The sequence below is a fragment of the Centruroides vittatus genome, unplaced genomic scaffold, assembly GCF_030686945.1.
Source record: "Centruroides vittatus isolate TY-2023 unplaced genomic scaffold, ASM3068694v2 contig_806, whole genome shotgun sequence".
Taxonomy (NCBI): domain Eukaryota; kingdom Metazoa; phylum Arthropoda; class Arachnida; order Scorpiones; family Buthidae; genus Centruroides; species Centruroides vittatus.
Window position 1 is genome coordinate 137,162 of NW_027122524.1, and position 14,415 is coordinate 151,576.

Below are 14,415 nucleotides of genomic sequence, written 5' to 3' on the forward strand. Positions count from 1 at the left end.
AGAAATTAATTTTTAAAACTCAGAAATGAATATAATAATATAATCTGTATTTATTATATGGGCTATAACCACTTTAATTTATTAAAGATTATACTATTCTGTTGACTGTCGTAAAACAAAACATTGTGAAATCAGAGAAACCGATTACGAATGAACTCGGATTATTCTAAGTTATTAAGATTCAGCCGGGATATTAATGATTATACGTATGTAATATATAAACTATAGCAGGGAATAAGAAATACCAATTTTCATTATGCTTTAACAATTTCATTGGAAAATTAACAATGAAAAGATCCGATTCCTCTGAAGGAAGCCAATTGGTTTTTAATGAAATCTACCGCCGCTATTTGTAATATTTTGCGTATCAAAATTAACAGTATTTAAATCTAGGAGAAAAGATATAAAACACGGTCAGAATTAGAAGGAACGATGGTAGAATCTTGCAATACAAAATTATAATTTGAGTTTTTATAATTCTTGAAAAGTTATAAAATTATCTGTTTGACATCAATTTATGTTTTCTGTTCAGAAAGAAATTTCTAAAAGTGTTTCTCTTATTGAAAACCTTTGTTGAATGCTTTATTTGGACAAAAATCTTCTGTTCGATGCACCGTTGAAAGTGCTTGCTTGTATATACACAGTCGACTCCGTTTAATTGGGCCAAATCTCAAACAACGAAAACGAAACGAATAAATTAATATATAATTTAATCGCTTGATTGGGACAATAGCAGAAAAGGAATTTAGCAAGTTTTGATATATTTTAGGGATTTTCCGAAAATATGTAAGCACTACGTAGTACACTAATGTCGTGTAGGCCTAACAGCAGAGACAAAGCGATTTTGTCTTTTCCTCGGGATCCCGTCTGAGATGGACCTGAATGCGAGCTACTGACCCTGCTCTGGATTGAACCGGACGATCTTCTTCAAAGCGAAGGGACTAAGATCTCCGGACAATTTTTCAAGGTCTCTCGACTGAGTTGGAAGCCAGTTAGTGTTTCCTTAGAAAGTATTGTGTGCATAATTACGTCTAGATTCGAACAACAGCCATTCGATCGTTGAAATTAGCATCCGGAGCTGGCAGATTCTATGGACGCTTCTGCCAAAATGGCCCGTCTCCAAGTAAAGAAACCAGTGCTCAAAGGAAGACCGTAGGGCGACTTTTAGACAAACTGTTAGATGAGAGAGATGGCATAGAGACAAGACTATGAACAGGGCCCGCTCTAGCGATTACGTCGCCCCTTAAGAATATATATACAGTATATATATTTTAAAATAAAGGTACATATTTTTTATTTTCAATAAAAATCAAATCATTTTATTTAAATTTTAATAAAAGCACATATTTAGAAAGAAACATATAACGTAACATTGATAATCAAGCAGTACAAAACAGTAGAAATTAATTAAGTAATATCTGTACCTAGCCACAAATTGTTAACCATACAATTTTTTATATTTTTAAATTCTATTAAAAATGTATTATTGCACAAACAATCGAAATGCCATTATTTTGAAAATAAAACAACTCAGCTAAAATCACAAAATTCTTTTTTATTGCATTTTTTAAATTTACTTGATCAGCAATTTCATGCTCAATTGCCAACATGGCCAAAAATTTTGGTCATTAAGACGATTTTGTGTAGTTAGTCGAACGTAAAAAGTTCTTAACTGATCCCCACCTAAAAGACGGCAACCTTTTTATTGGTGCCGAAAAGTGGGCTTTCATGTTCCTGTTCCCCACAAGTCGGTGACCTTACACAATTCAACTATTTTTAAGAAATTATCGTTTTTATACTCAATCAACTTGTCGCTTGTACGTCGAAAAGCCAGACCACTTTTACCAAGTATTTTAGTAATTGCTACGATTCTTAGAAGCACCTCGTTCCAATGATTTGTTTCGGCATTAATAATTCTTTGAGAGGCCGCATCTATAGTTTTACAACACTTTAACCTTAGGTTCATTTCTAGCCATGATTTTTGGAAATTTCATGCTCTTTTAAAGTTTCGCCGAGGTGCTTCCAACTTTTAAAACCCTCCTTTGAAAGAGAACTAACTATACAGCCGAAAATTTTGCAACAGAAGCGGTAAACGCAGTTTTGTGAGAGTACACTAGCCAGTCTCGTAAAACTTGCTCTTCATTGCTTAAAGTTCCTGTATAATAATTTACGCTAAAATGTCGACCAGTGTCATTGGAAGGATTTTTGTAATAATGCAATGGTTGAGGTGGACCTCGTCTTACTAAAAAACTCCTTTCGGCTTCCTCTTCCAGCTTTTTTTTTTACGTACTGGTAACCGGACAGTTTTCTTTCACCGTTAGACATTCTAGAAGAGGCTCGCACATAACTCAAATTAAACAATGTAAACTATAAAATAATATTTTAAAAAAATAAAGATTTATCTTTGTTCTAAATAAGTTAAAACCGTAATTAACATAACTTCAAAATTACATTCTGTCAATGGACATAAAAAATATTTTTGGCTGGCACACAATATTTTTCGTATCCTGTTAACGTAAATAAAGTGTAGTGTTTTTATATAAATTTTTTATAACAACAAATATTCCAGTAAATTATAAATAGTCATTAAAAACAATTTTATAATTCTTGATTTTGAGATTTTATTCAGTTCAATTATTCGACTATATTATTATAAAACACGTTTTATCGAAACAATGAACTTAATAAATGTCTTATATTATTGATTCAAATAGTTATTTTCATAAAACAAAGATATAAATAATTATACCTATAGAATACATTCAAATTTAATACATATTTTATTGATTTAATAAACAGCCTTTTTGGATAAATTAAATATTTATTTTATTTAAAAACGCCTATTTTCTATTAACTGAATATTTAACACATCAATGTTTCTCTCACACTTACAGCCAAAATGGCGCCCCTAAACTTTGGCGCCCCGGACAAATGTCTAGGTTGCCCGCTCCTAGAGCGGGCCCTGTATATCAATATATATATTGTATATTTATAATGTATATGCGTACGATGCCCTTTATTACAGCTTGTTTTCGATATTCTTATAGTCTGTGGGCGCCCCGCTGTATTACAAAAAATACATACAGTAAATATAACTTCTACTATTAATATAGAAATATTGATAAGAACAATCATCTTTCTAGTGTGTGATAGTTGTATCGATAATACTTCTCCGCACACAAAATAAACTTTTCAGCTTTCTTATTTCTTATTTACAGTTAACAATTTATATTTTCGCAGAAAAATGTCAACAGATGGCAGAAGCTAACAGTAAAACCTGAAGGTTAAAGTACAGTTTCCTTTTAGAAATACGTAAAAGTTCTTCCTTTAATATCTGGGTGAAGTGTTTGCTGTTTGGACGAGGAGATCAACTGCTTGTTAGTAAAATAATTTGACACGGATAAAGGCAGACCTTTCTAGTCCCTGTTTCTGTCATCACTTATCGAGTGAATACGATTGTTTATAAAAGTTCGAATTCTCTAATCAAATTTATTTTCAATATCATAAACTGATGTCACTTGTTATTATTTAAAGTCGTCTACGTGGACGTTATTTATTAATAGGACCTTGTACTGGTGTATTGGCACAGTAATGAGAGTTAATTCAGTAAAATTTCTTTATTTCTTAATTTCTTAATTTCTTTAATTTATTATTTAATTTCTTTATTTCTTTCTTTCTTTATTATTTCTTAAATAAAGAAATTTTACTGAATTAACTCTCATTACTGTGCCAATACACCAGTACAAGGTCCTATTAATAAATAACGTCCACGTAGACGACTTTAAATAATAATAAATTGTAAGGACAGTAAGGCTTTTCTAATTGATGTCACTTGATTTACCGATGATATTGATGCAGTCATGCGTTACTTCAGTAAGCAGACTGTTAGCATTAGGGACTGTTAGCTTGGTTTCCGGTTAGGTTATGATAGGTTAGGTTAAATTAGACTAGGATTGTTACGTTCGTCCTAGGTTATGGTAGGTTAGTTTAGTTAGTGAGTAAGTTCATGTTTTAAGAAAATAATAATAAATAAATAATTGGGGTCTTGCTCGTTTGTCTTGTCTAGTTTGTCGTTGTGTTCATTTGTTTTCACACTGTCTGTGTAGCTGTTAATAGAATTGATATTCGCGCTCGTGTTCAGTTTTATTAAGTATATATGAGTCTTCCTACTAACAGCCAGTTGGCACTAACTTCTACACTTAGCTATTCGTGGCGGCACTCGATTATTGGTGTTCGCTACACTCAGGTTTTCTTTTAGACCTTTCGGAAGACTATGGCCTTGCAGCGTAAAAATTGCATATCAACAACAAACGTAAAGAGTACAATAGACGTATGTATGCCGTTCAGAGGGATCTCCTCTTTTACCTTTTTCCCTCTTCTTTCCCTTACCTATTTTTCCGCCGGCTGAACACCTTGTGTACGGCCGATGTCTTGCGTGTATGTATGTATGTATGTATGTTTATTTCGCTATAGCACAATATATATATATGTAAATCTTATCTTTATCAAATAAACAGGTATTTGTTTGTTTAACTGGTATCGAAGTGAGTCATTTCCACCTCGCTATCTAGCCCACTACCTCCAATCGGATTCCGATCGCCGAAGCATGCTGCCGCTTGCGTGACCTACTTAGTAACTAAATTCAATTAGCCGTCGCGGCTTGTGTGACACAGTGGTGTGATCCTGACGTAGCATCGAAGAGATGCCGACCCTCTGGTCACAAATAAATTTTTCTCCAATGAACAACTTTGTTGCTCTTTCGTATGTTATAATATGTTCATTTGCAATAAGTCGTTTAAAAATCCTTTTATTATCCGCGACTTTTACTTCCGGGGATGTTAAAATAGAGGGAAAGTATGACAATCAGGCAAAAGCCTCTAGGCAAAACTAGCAATGGGGGTTGAAATCCGTAAACTCCAAAACACGTTTATTCAGCCCATGCAGCTATAATTGGCGCGGCAATGCTCTGTCGCTACCAGGAACGTACTCGAAGCCGCAAGTGACTTTACTGTGGAACAATCCGCCATATTGCGAGGGAAAGACAGGTTTATCTTTCGAACTCGAAAGTGGGAAATAGAAGGTAAAGATAAAGAATAACATAAAAACGACAAAGGAGACAGCAGTGGCGTGTGGTAACTTGGAAACAGCAAGTGTTTCCAGAGGGATTAACAGTGGTAGAGTTTGGATTTAACCTTTCGATGCGTATCATAAAATTTCGAGATGTCTTATGCTGTATAAATTTGACTAGACTTAGTGGGTACTCTCAGACGCCACTATAAACTGGAAACTCAACGATATCCGGGACTTTTTCCACTACCTTCTGTACCTTTGTCACCATTAACACAGATTTAAATCGAGTGCGAAATCCTGTTTTGAAATTCGATGCAATTGCTAATAAATGGCAGCAATTAACAGTAAAACCTGTCAAGTTCAAATACAATTTCCTTTTATCATTACATAAAATACTTCCTCGAATATCTGGGTGTAGTGTTTATCTGCTGTTACTACAGTTAGGGCCAGGTGATCAACTGCTGCTTAGTACAACAAGTTGACTGGGATAAAGGTAAGCCTTTCTAGTCACTACTTATGTATGGGAGTAATGTTATCGGTTTTCGAATAGATACAATTCCTCAATCGAAGTTCTTTTCAATATCATTAAGTAATGTCACTGTATTTAACGATCACGTTTAGGCAGTCAGGTGCTACTTCAGTAAGCTGAGACATTTCTGTCGTATGCCATATTTTCGATTGTATGAAATGTTAATACAATTTTATTATTGGACTGGGCATTCTCACTCTCGATTCCTTTTCTGAATGAAATAATATAATTGAATATTGTTTTGGGCATCTGACATTTGGCGAATTTCTTTCAGCTTTATTAATGTATCTCGAATATGTTTCATTTCCACATAATATCATAGATATGAAATTATTATTTCTATTAAGATTTTATAAGCAACCTTTACCTAAAATCTTTTTCAGATCTATACTCGATAAAACGTTTTGGCCTGATTCGAAAGTAATATTTTATTCGTGGAAAGACCTTATTTATTTCAAAAACCTATTGAAACTGTACGAATTTAAAGAGCTGTATTTATATTTCTATGAGAAAGAAAGAATGAACACGTTTAAAGTTTGAATGACGCAATTTACTACTTGAACAATTGTACTTCTCCAAATAAATTGAAGAGTTTTTTTTATCCTTCCACTTGACCGATCGTTTTCGGAAAATAAATACGACATCAGAAAACCCGTTTTACGCTTTATCGATTTGCTTCGTAAAGAAAACCACACACAATTTGGACATTGGACATAATTTTTAATTTTTCATTGCCTCAATACGAAACTTTACGTGTACTTTACGTATCATATTTCATTCTATGAATAAACAGAATTGAAAATGTGTAATTACGTAGAAGACTTTAAACATTAATATCAACTTTCTAGGGAAAAAAATATCGTCTGATTTTTATTTACGATATTACAAAAATTTTCGAGTGACGAAAATCTAATCTAAATCTAAACAGATCAAACTTCTAACTTAAAAGGTAATTTTCGTTTTTTAAATAAAACATAATACAAAATACTATTATGTATTTTCTTAGCACAATGTTCAGGTTATCAGGTTGAATAATCAGGTTCGCACATGGAATTGTCTGTACTGTTACTCTTATAAACTCATATGTAATGGAGCAGTCTACATTCCTGAAGTATTTATATTTTATACAGAAACTATTTACGTTGAATTACGAAAACGGCAGAAGCAAAAGTTTCAAGTGAGGAAGAGAGTGTCGACGTTTATCCAGTTAATTACGAACAAGCTGGAAAGGTAAGTCGGCAAAATCCATTATTTTTTAAATTTAACTTCACAATAATGAGAGAAAGAAATAACAATGATTGTGTTTAACCTTCCTTCGTGCGTTATAATGGATATCCCCACAAAGAAACAGTAAAGTTACGAAAATTTATTTCAGACCTTCTAACTGAAATCGAGTGCCCTCATAACGTTATATTGGTGCATTAATATAAAATACGGTTTATGTTCTTAGTTTATTTTTTATAAACTGTACTGCAGACTAGTTTAAAGAGTGTAATAAATATAATACTTTAATTGCAGGCAACGGATGAAATGAGGCAAAATATAGACATGTTTAAGGAAGTTCTAAACGGTAAATACTTTTGTATTTAATGCTTAAGCTATCCTGAATGTGAAGAATTCTTTATTGTAGTTTTTTAAAGAGAGGTTTGTCATACTTAAAATAGACAGAAATGATTATTAAACACAAGTGATTATTTCGTTTTTAAACACGAGGACAGAGTATTAAGAACAAATATGCGAATAACGAATACAGAAAATTCTAGGAAAATGTCCTAAATATTAAAATGTAATAATTTACCGACATTAAATGGTTGTATTTTAATATTTCTAACGCCGATAATCATTTATCGAAAGTTTTTCAAACACGAAAGTTATTCGTATTATATAGAGATACACATGCACAATTTTCATTATTATTTAAATGCATTTAAATTAAACTTACAAAATAATTTAACAAAAATAAAATATTGATTGGACATTAATTTCAGTCGAGAATTGTAATCAATCTCCAACGATGCTGAAGTACTGTAAAAACTTTCACATTGGACCAAAAGTGGAAATTTATTCCGACGAACCGAAAACAAGACCCTTAAAGAAAGAAGACGAAGAAAGAGATGGTAAGCTCGTGTTTTTACAATAAATGTACGAAGGAAACATCATTGTAATTTTAATTCTTTTTTTTTTGTTTTTGTGTGCCAAGAGTGAATATTTGATATTCACCTTTAATTTGTAACGTTTTAAGTTATTCAAAACAAGCAGGCAGGGCGGCGTTGCTCGGGCAAAAGCCGAAGATTAAAATTATTACGTTATAGTCAATCTTACCCGTTTTCACTTAAAGAATTGGGTCCCCTTGTCTCCAGACTAATTAGAGAATTTTTAGATGGGTCTAAAAATATGTTCGGTTTCCCGCAAAAACTAAAAAAACTGCATCTGCGTCTTGCACGTCGCTTTCTCTTAACAATTCCATTGTTACGTAACACTTCCATTGTTAACACTTCCATCGTTACTTGACACTTCCATTGTTACTTAACACTTCCATTGTTGATGAAGTGATAAGCCTTAATCTCCCCCCGTGGGGATGAATTTCGAAAAATCCCTTCTTAGTGTGCGTTCTCGTGAGGTACCCTGTGTACCGAATTTCAACTTTCAACTCCTAACCGTTTGGGCTCTGCGCTGATTATTATTATTATTATCAACGCGTCTCGATTATATATATAGATTATAATTTATATCTTAAAAATAGCATAATATATTTTGATATAAAAATAATAAAATGCAGTTAATTTTTCAGCTTAATTTAATTAGAAAAAGCACCTTGGTAAAAGCATGATAAAGTCCTGTTTAATTGGAAAACTTTTCATTGATTTTAACAGATTTTTTTCGATTTTTTAAATTAAATTTTAAGTACAGAAATCAGTTACATTTGTATGTTTGTTCCTTATAAACAATAACATGCATAATAAACATAGAAAGGGAATATCTGTGCTATTTTAATTTTTATTCTTTTGTGCCAAGAATCAATATCTTTAATTTGTCAACACGATCACAAACCTTTTAAAACAACAGACAATCCTTATTTCATTCATCAGTACACAAGCTGTTTCTTCTTCGTATAATTTAGTCTGCAAAATGCGAGGAAGAAACTGCTTGTTTACTGATGTACAGTACTGTACTGTACAGTACAAAATAATAACAAATGCCAGCTATCAATTTGAACTCGACTAAGATAGGACCTGGTCAACAGTGACGTTGCCAATGTAAGTTTCAGTCTTGCCAACTCTAATTTAAAGCAAAATATCTAAAATATGAAATAAAAATATCCGGATCTCATAGGCTACTTGCTATTATAAGGTCTGTGAAAAAATACCTGAATGAAAAAATAAAACATCCAAATTCATTAGGCAGCATGCTATAAATTTTGGGGTAAACATGTAGACAACATTAAAAATACTTAGATTAGATGCGAAATATTTAGATTGGCAACAGTGAGTGTAACAGAGAGGATGTTTTAGTTAATATATCGCTATTTTACCAGAGGCTACACTATTTTTACTTCTTGTATATTCGGCACTTTTAAAATTTTACCAAATAACCGAGACAAGATCACAAATTGGCCGTGACGCAGGGACAAAACATCGTTCAACCGGGACAGTCACGGTCAAAGTGGTACGTCTAATAAGCCTATAAATAAGCATAGTTGACCGTCAAGTGTAATTATTTGTAATTTTACCGGTATTCGATAAAGGAAAAGTTAAAAAGAACACTGATATACATCATAGTACAATAAGAATTAAAGGAAATTTATTACAAACACGAAATAAGCTTCTTTATACAGTGGAATCTCGGTATACGATCTTAATCCGTTCCTGATGTTTAGACTTATACTGAATAGGACGTATACCAAACCAACCTTTCCCATAAGTAATGTAAAAATGATTAATCCGTTGTCACGTAAAAAAGAAACTCCTTTTGATATGGTATATTAATGGGGTTGTAAAATAATTGAAACACTGTTTGAGCACACTAATAGAGGATAAATTTTATTATAGATTTTTAAATTTATTACAGTAATAATCGCAAATAATTGCTTCTGATACGCTGTCGTCAGCACATAGTTTTTCAGTTATCGAAAGCAAAAGCAATTTCTCAACATGATCTAATGTCTCCGATCTCTGTTTAGAAATTGATTTAACCCCTTTTGCAACTTTAGCAGATTTAATAATGTCTTTATTTTTAACGTTTGTCGATATCATCGTTCTCGGAATACGGTATGCAACAGCTAAATCTCAAACACCCATGCCACTTTGATATTTCTCAACAATCTCTTTTTTCAGTTCCATCGTGATTCCAGTCATTTTTTCGTTTTCTGTTGCTTCTCATTTGCTTTTTTGCAATTCATGATTAATAAAAATAATAAAATTTTACTTACAAATTAAAATCAGAACAAATTTAACAAAGTTATAGACCGTGGCACCGCGAACGTCTAGTCTGCTCTAGTATACCGATAGTGCTACTTGTTCATAGATGGTGCGTATAATTGAATTAAGTCATATACCGAACAAAAGTCGTATCCCGAGCAAAATTTGTTTCGTCCGAACAGGACGTATTCCGAATTAGACGTATAAAGAGGTACCACTGTAATTAGAAATACTGAAATAAAATAAAGGAAATACGAAATGTTCGATTACTTATAATGTTTTTTACTTATAGAGATGTTCGACAAGTTCTGCCAGAAGATGAAGGAAAAATATGTAACTCATTTTTCCTACATGAGATCTTTCTTGTGGGAAGGAAAAAGAAACGATTTTCCACTAAAGAATTATTTTGTACAATTAACTGTAGAGAAATCAGATTTATTTGGTAACAAAAGCAGAGAGAAAATAAGCTTGAATGAGATATTTTCCAAGCAACAAAATGGACACCAAACTATTTTAGTTACAGGAGATCCCGGTTATGGAAAATCCACTTTATGCAAGAAAATTGCGTACGATTGGGCATCCACCAATTATCTCCAACGTTTTCAATTAACTTTTGTTGTAATTTTAAGAGAATTAGGTGATAAAAGTGTAAAAGATGCATTACTCGATGATATTCACGAGTTAACTGATAAAAATTGGAAACTGCAAGATAAAAAACTGAACGTTTTGGTGATTGTTGCCGCCTCGAGCGCCACCGTATTTTTTGTGAGAAGAAAAAATGATAATTAAAAAACGTTTGGAGACGAGAGTTTTTTGTAACGGCCAAGTAACGGCCAAGGGCGTCAGCCATATTGTTTTTTTTTTCTTGTTCTTGTGTAACGACCCGCAAACCGCATTAAACTTTTATCAAACCGCAAGTGTTTTCTTTCATATTTATACAGTCCATTAAAGATCGACAAACATCTGGTCCGTCGAGGCGGATGAGAAGAAAAGAGACAATTTCGCAAGCAAATAAGATTGAGTTCAAACCTCATTAAGTCGCCTATCCAAGGTAGGAAGAATTTATTTGTCCGTTACACGTGGTAGAGAGTTTAAAATGGATCAGCTCGAGAAATTAAGGAAAAAACGCGCTTCGATAAGAGCTAGTGTGACGAGATTAATTAGTAAAGTCGATAGTCTAGTTGAAAGCGACGATAGAGAGACAGAAACCTTTCTAGAAATATTGGATCAGTTTAGTCGAAAGGAAGAGTCGTTGAGAACGTTAAACGGGGAGATTGAGGGCCTCATTACTAGCCCAACTGACTATGACACTGAGATAGTCAATAGTGAAGAATATGAGGACAAAATTATAAGTTGTAAATTTAAGATCCAGTCTCGTATTAAACGATTAGAAGCAGATTCGTCCGTCGTTATGGTGAGTCAGGCCCCCGTAGGTCGAAATAACTCCGCTAATATTAAATTACCAGAGATTCCTCTACCGAAATTCTCTGGAAGATATGAAGAATGGAGTAACTTTAAAATGCAATTTGATAATATCATTTCGTCAAGCGAGCAACTATCGGCTGAACAGAAACTACATTATTTGAAAGCTGCTCTCATAGGGGAAGCTAAGAGTTTAGAAACGTTAAATGATTCATTTGCTTCATTGTTTCAAGCGTTACAAGAGAGGTACGAAAACAAGAAATTAATAGTAGAAACCCATGTTAATGCGATTCTGGACTCTGTAAAACTAGCTTATGAGTCAGCAAAGGGTTTGAGGAACTTAATTGATCTTGTGAATCGGAATATGCGAGCTCTAAAGGTCCTGGGATATGAAAGGAATGAGCTCTCCGATATCTTAATTCTAAACATTGTACTTCAGAAACTGGATAAGGAGACACTAAAACAGTACGAGTTCAGTATTAGTTCGAATGACGTTCCTAAGCTAGATAATTTGATTTCATTTTTGGAAAAGCGTTCTCAGATTTTAGAAAATATTAATAAGGCCACGTTCGTGAAGCCAAGGTGTAATCAAGATAGAGTTAAACCGAGAAACTTATTTGTGAAATGTAACAATTCTATGTCTCGTTGCATTTTATGTAAGCAGAATCATCCTGTTTACAATTGTGATTCTTTTCTACAGTTGGAAGTCTCCCAAAGAAACGATGTTGTGGCCAAAAACAACCTCTGCTTCAATTGCTTAAGTGATCGGCATAAGTTATCACATTGTAACTCCAAAAGCTGCTGTAAGATATGCCGAAAGCGACATAATACATTACTGCACCAAGAGAAACAAGCTATAATTGGTTCAAATGCACCAGTGATCGACAGCAAACCGATTTCAACCAAGCAGGATCTTAATCCCGACGCAATAGAGTTTCGTGAGAGTATACCTCACTCACTATCATGTATTGACAAGGGAAATAAGACAGTAATTCTCTCGACAGCCATGGTTTGGGTTTTAAATCATACTACCGGAGCCAGCATTCAAGCGCGCGCAGTATTGGACTCGGGCAGTATGTCAAATATCGTAACTAGAGATTTCGCAAGTCGTCTGGGCACACCGCAAGAAAGAATCGACCTCACAGTCTCTAGTATAAGCGGAAATAAAACCTCGGTCAAGTTTAAGCTGCCTGCTACAATAATAAACGGTAATGGATCCTTTTCTAAGACGCTAGAGTTCTTAGTGGTGCCAAGGATCACGGATTTACTTCCGGTTTCCTCTCTACACGTCAGCAAAACAGAAATACCCCGTCAGTTAGCTGATCCAAGATTTGCTACACCAGGCAAGATTGACATGCTTATTGGAGCTGAAGCATTTTTTGAAATAGTCAAGAACGATCAAATTCGTCTATCGTGCAACAATAACCTAACATTTCGCAACACAGTTTTTGGATACATCGCTACTGGGTCCACAGACTCTAATGATCAAGATAAATATTGTGGACTAATATCAGAGTCTGAATCAATCGATAAATGTTTACAAAGGTTCTGGCAAATAGAAACTCTTACAGAGGCTCCAAGTTTGATGAGTAAAGAAGAAGAGTATTGCGAAGATCATTATCAAAGAACTCACAGACGTAATGAAGATGGGAGATACATTGTGCAGATGGCAACCAAGGAAATACAAAACTTGGGAGAGTCAAGGAAGTTAGCATTGAAGAGATTGAATCAATTGTGGAAGAGACTATCAAGGGACAAACAATTAAAGGAGTTATATCAGAACTTCATGAAGGAGTATTTGGACTTGGGCCACATGGAAAGGGTGCAGGAACCTCCCGCTGATCAGACAGCATACAATATATGTTACTACCTTCCGCATCACGGTGTGTTTAGACCAGACAAAACCACTACAAGGTTAAGGGTAGTCTTCAACGCATCTGCTCCCACAACTTCTGGGCTGAGTCTAAATGATCATCTCTTGAAAGGTGAAGTAAAGGAAGATGTTTTCGAGATCATGACAAGATTTCGAAAATACAAGTACGCTTTTACAGCAGATATCCAGAAAATGTTTCGTCAAATTCTAATTGAGCCCTCGCAACGAGATCTCTTAAGAATTGTTTGGAAGAACGAGGAAGAAGAGATGCCAGTCACCTACAGACTGAAAACTGTGACTTATGGAACCGCCAGTGCTCCCTTTCTGGCAGTGAGAACCCTTAAGCAGTTGGCTTACGATGAAGCAGCAAGATATCCTCTGGCCTCTAAAACCATATTACGAGATGTCTACATGGATGACATTGTGTCAGGTGAGCAAGATTTCGATGCTGCCCTCGAACTACAATCTCAGTTGTGCAACATGTTGAGCACATGTGGAATGACACTACACAAATGGAACTCTAATTCAATGAAATTGATGAACAGTAGTTCACCAGAAAATAAGGAACATTGCTTTTCCTCAAGTGCGGAACCAACAGTAAAAACCTTAGGCATTATTTGGAAGCCGGTTGAAGATCAGTTCATATTCAGGGTATCGATTCCAGAAAAATTGCTTTATACAAAACGAGAAGTATTGAGTGTCATCGCCAGACTTTATGACCCCTTGGGTCTTCTGGGACCAGTTATAACTCGAGCAAAGATCTTTCTACAAAAGCTGTGGCTCATTAAGCTCGACTGGGAGGATACTCTACCAGAAAACCTTAACTATGATTGGGTGAACTTTGTGTCGTCCTTGAAAGCCCTGGACGATCTTAAGATCACTAGATATATTTTAACAGATCCACTTCAAAGGGCTGTCTTGCTAGGATATGCAGATGCCTCGGAGTCAGCTCATGGAGCAGTAGTTTACATGCATTGCATAAAGGAAGATGGAACTGGCAAGACACGACTTATTGCTAGTAAATCTCGTGTCGCTCCTCTTAAGGTTATGACAATCCCTCGATTAGAGCTATCAGCTTGTCTAGTACTGTCTCAACTTGTCAA

At 34.4% G+C, this 14,415-nt stretch overlaps 1 protein-coding gene across 1 annotated transcript in view; it reads left to right on the top strand.

Annotated features, from left to right (window-relative positions):
* The first annotated feature begins 6,992 nt into the window (after positions 1-6,992).
* Positions 6,993-14,415, top strand: part of LOC136982093 (NACHT, LRR and PYD domains-containing protein 9-like) — a 29,517-nt gene continuing 22,094 nt past the window's right edge. Inside the window, exons 1-2 of the mRNA XM_067278518.1 lie at positions 6,993-7,169; positions 7,588-7,716. Of these exons, the coding sequence (XP_067134619.1) occupies positions 7,130-7,169; positions 7,588-7,716 (169 nt within the window). The 5' untranslated portion in view covers positions 6,993-7,129. The remainder of the gene's footprint in view (positions 7,170-7,587; positions 7,717-14,415) is intronic.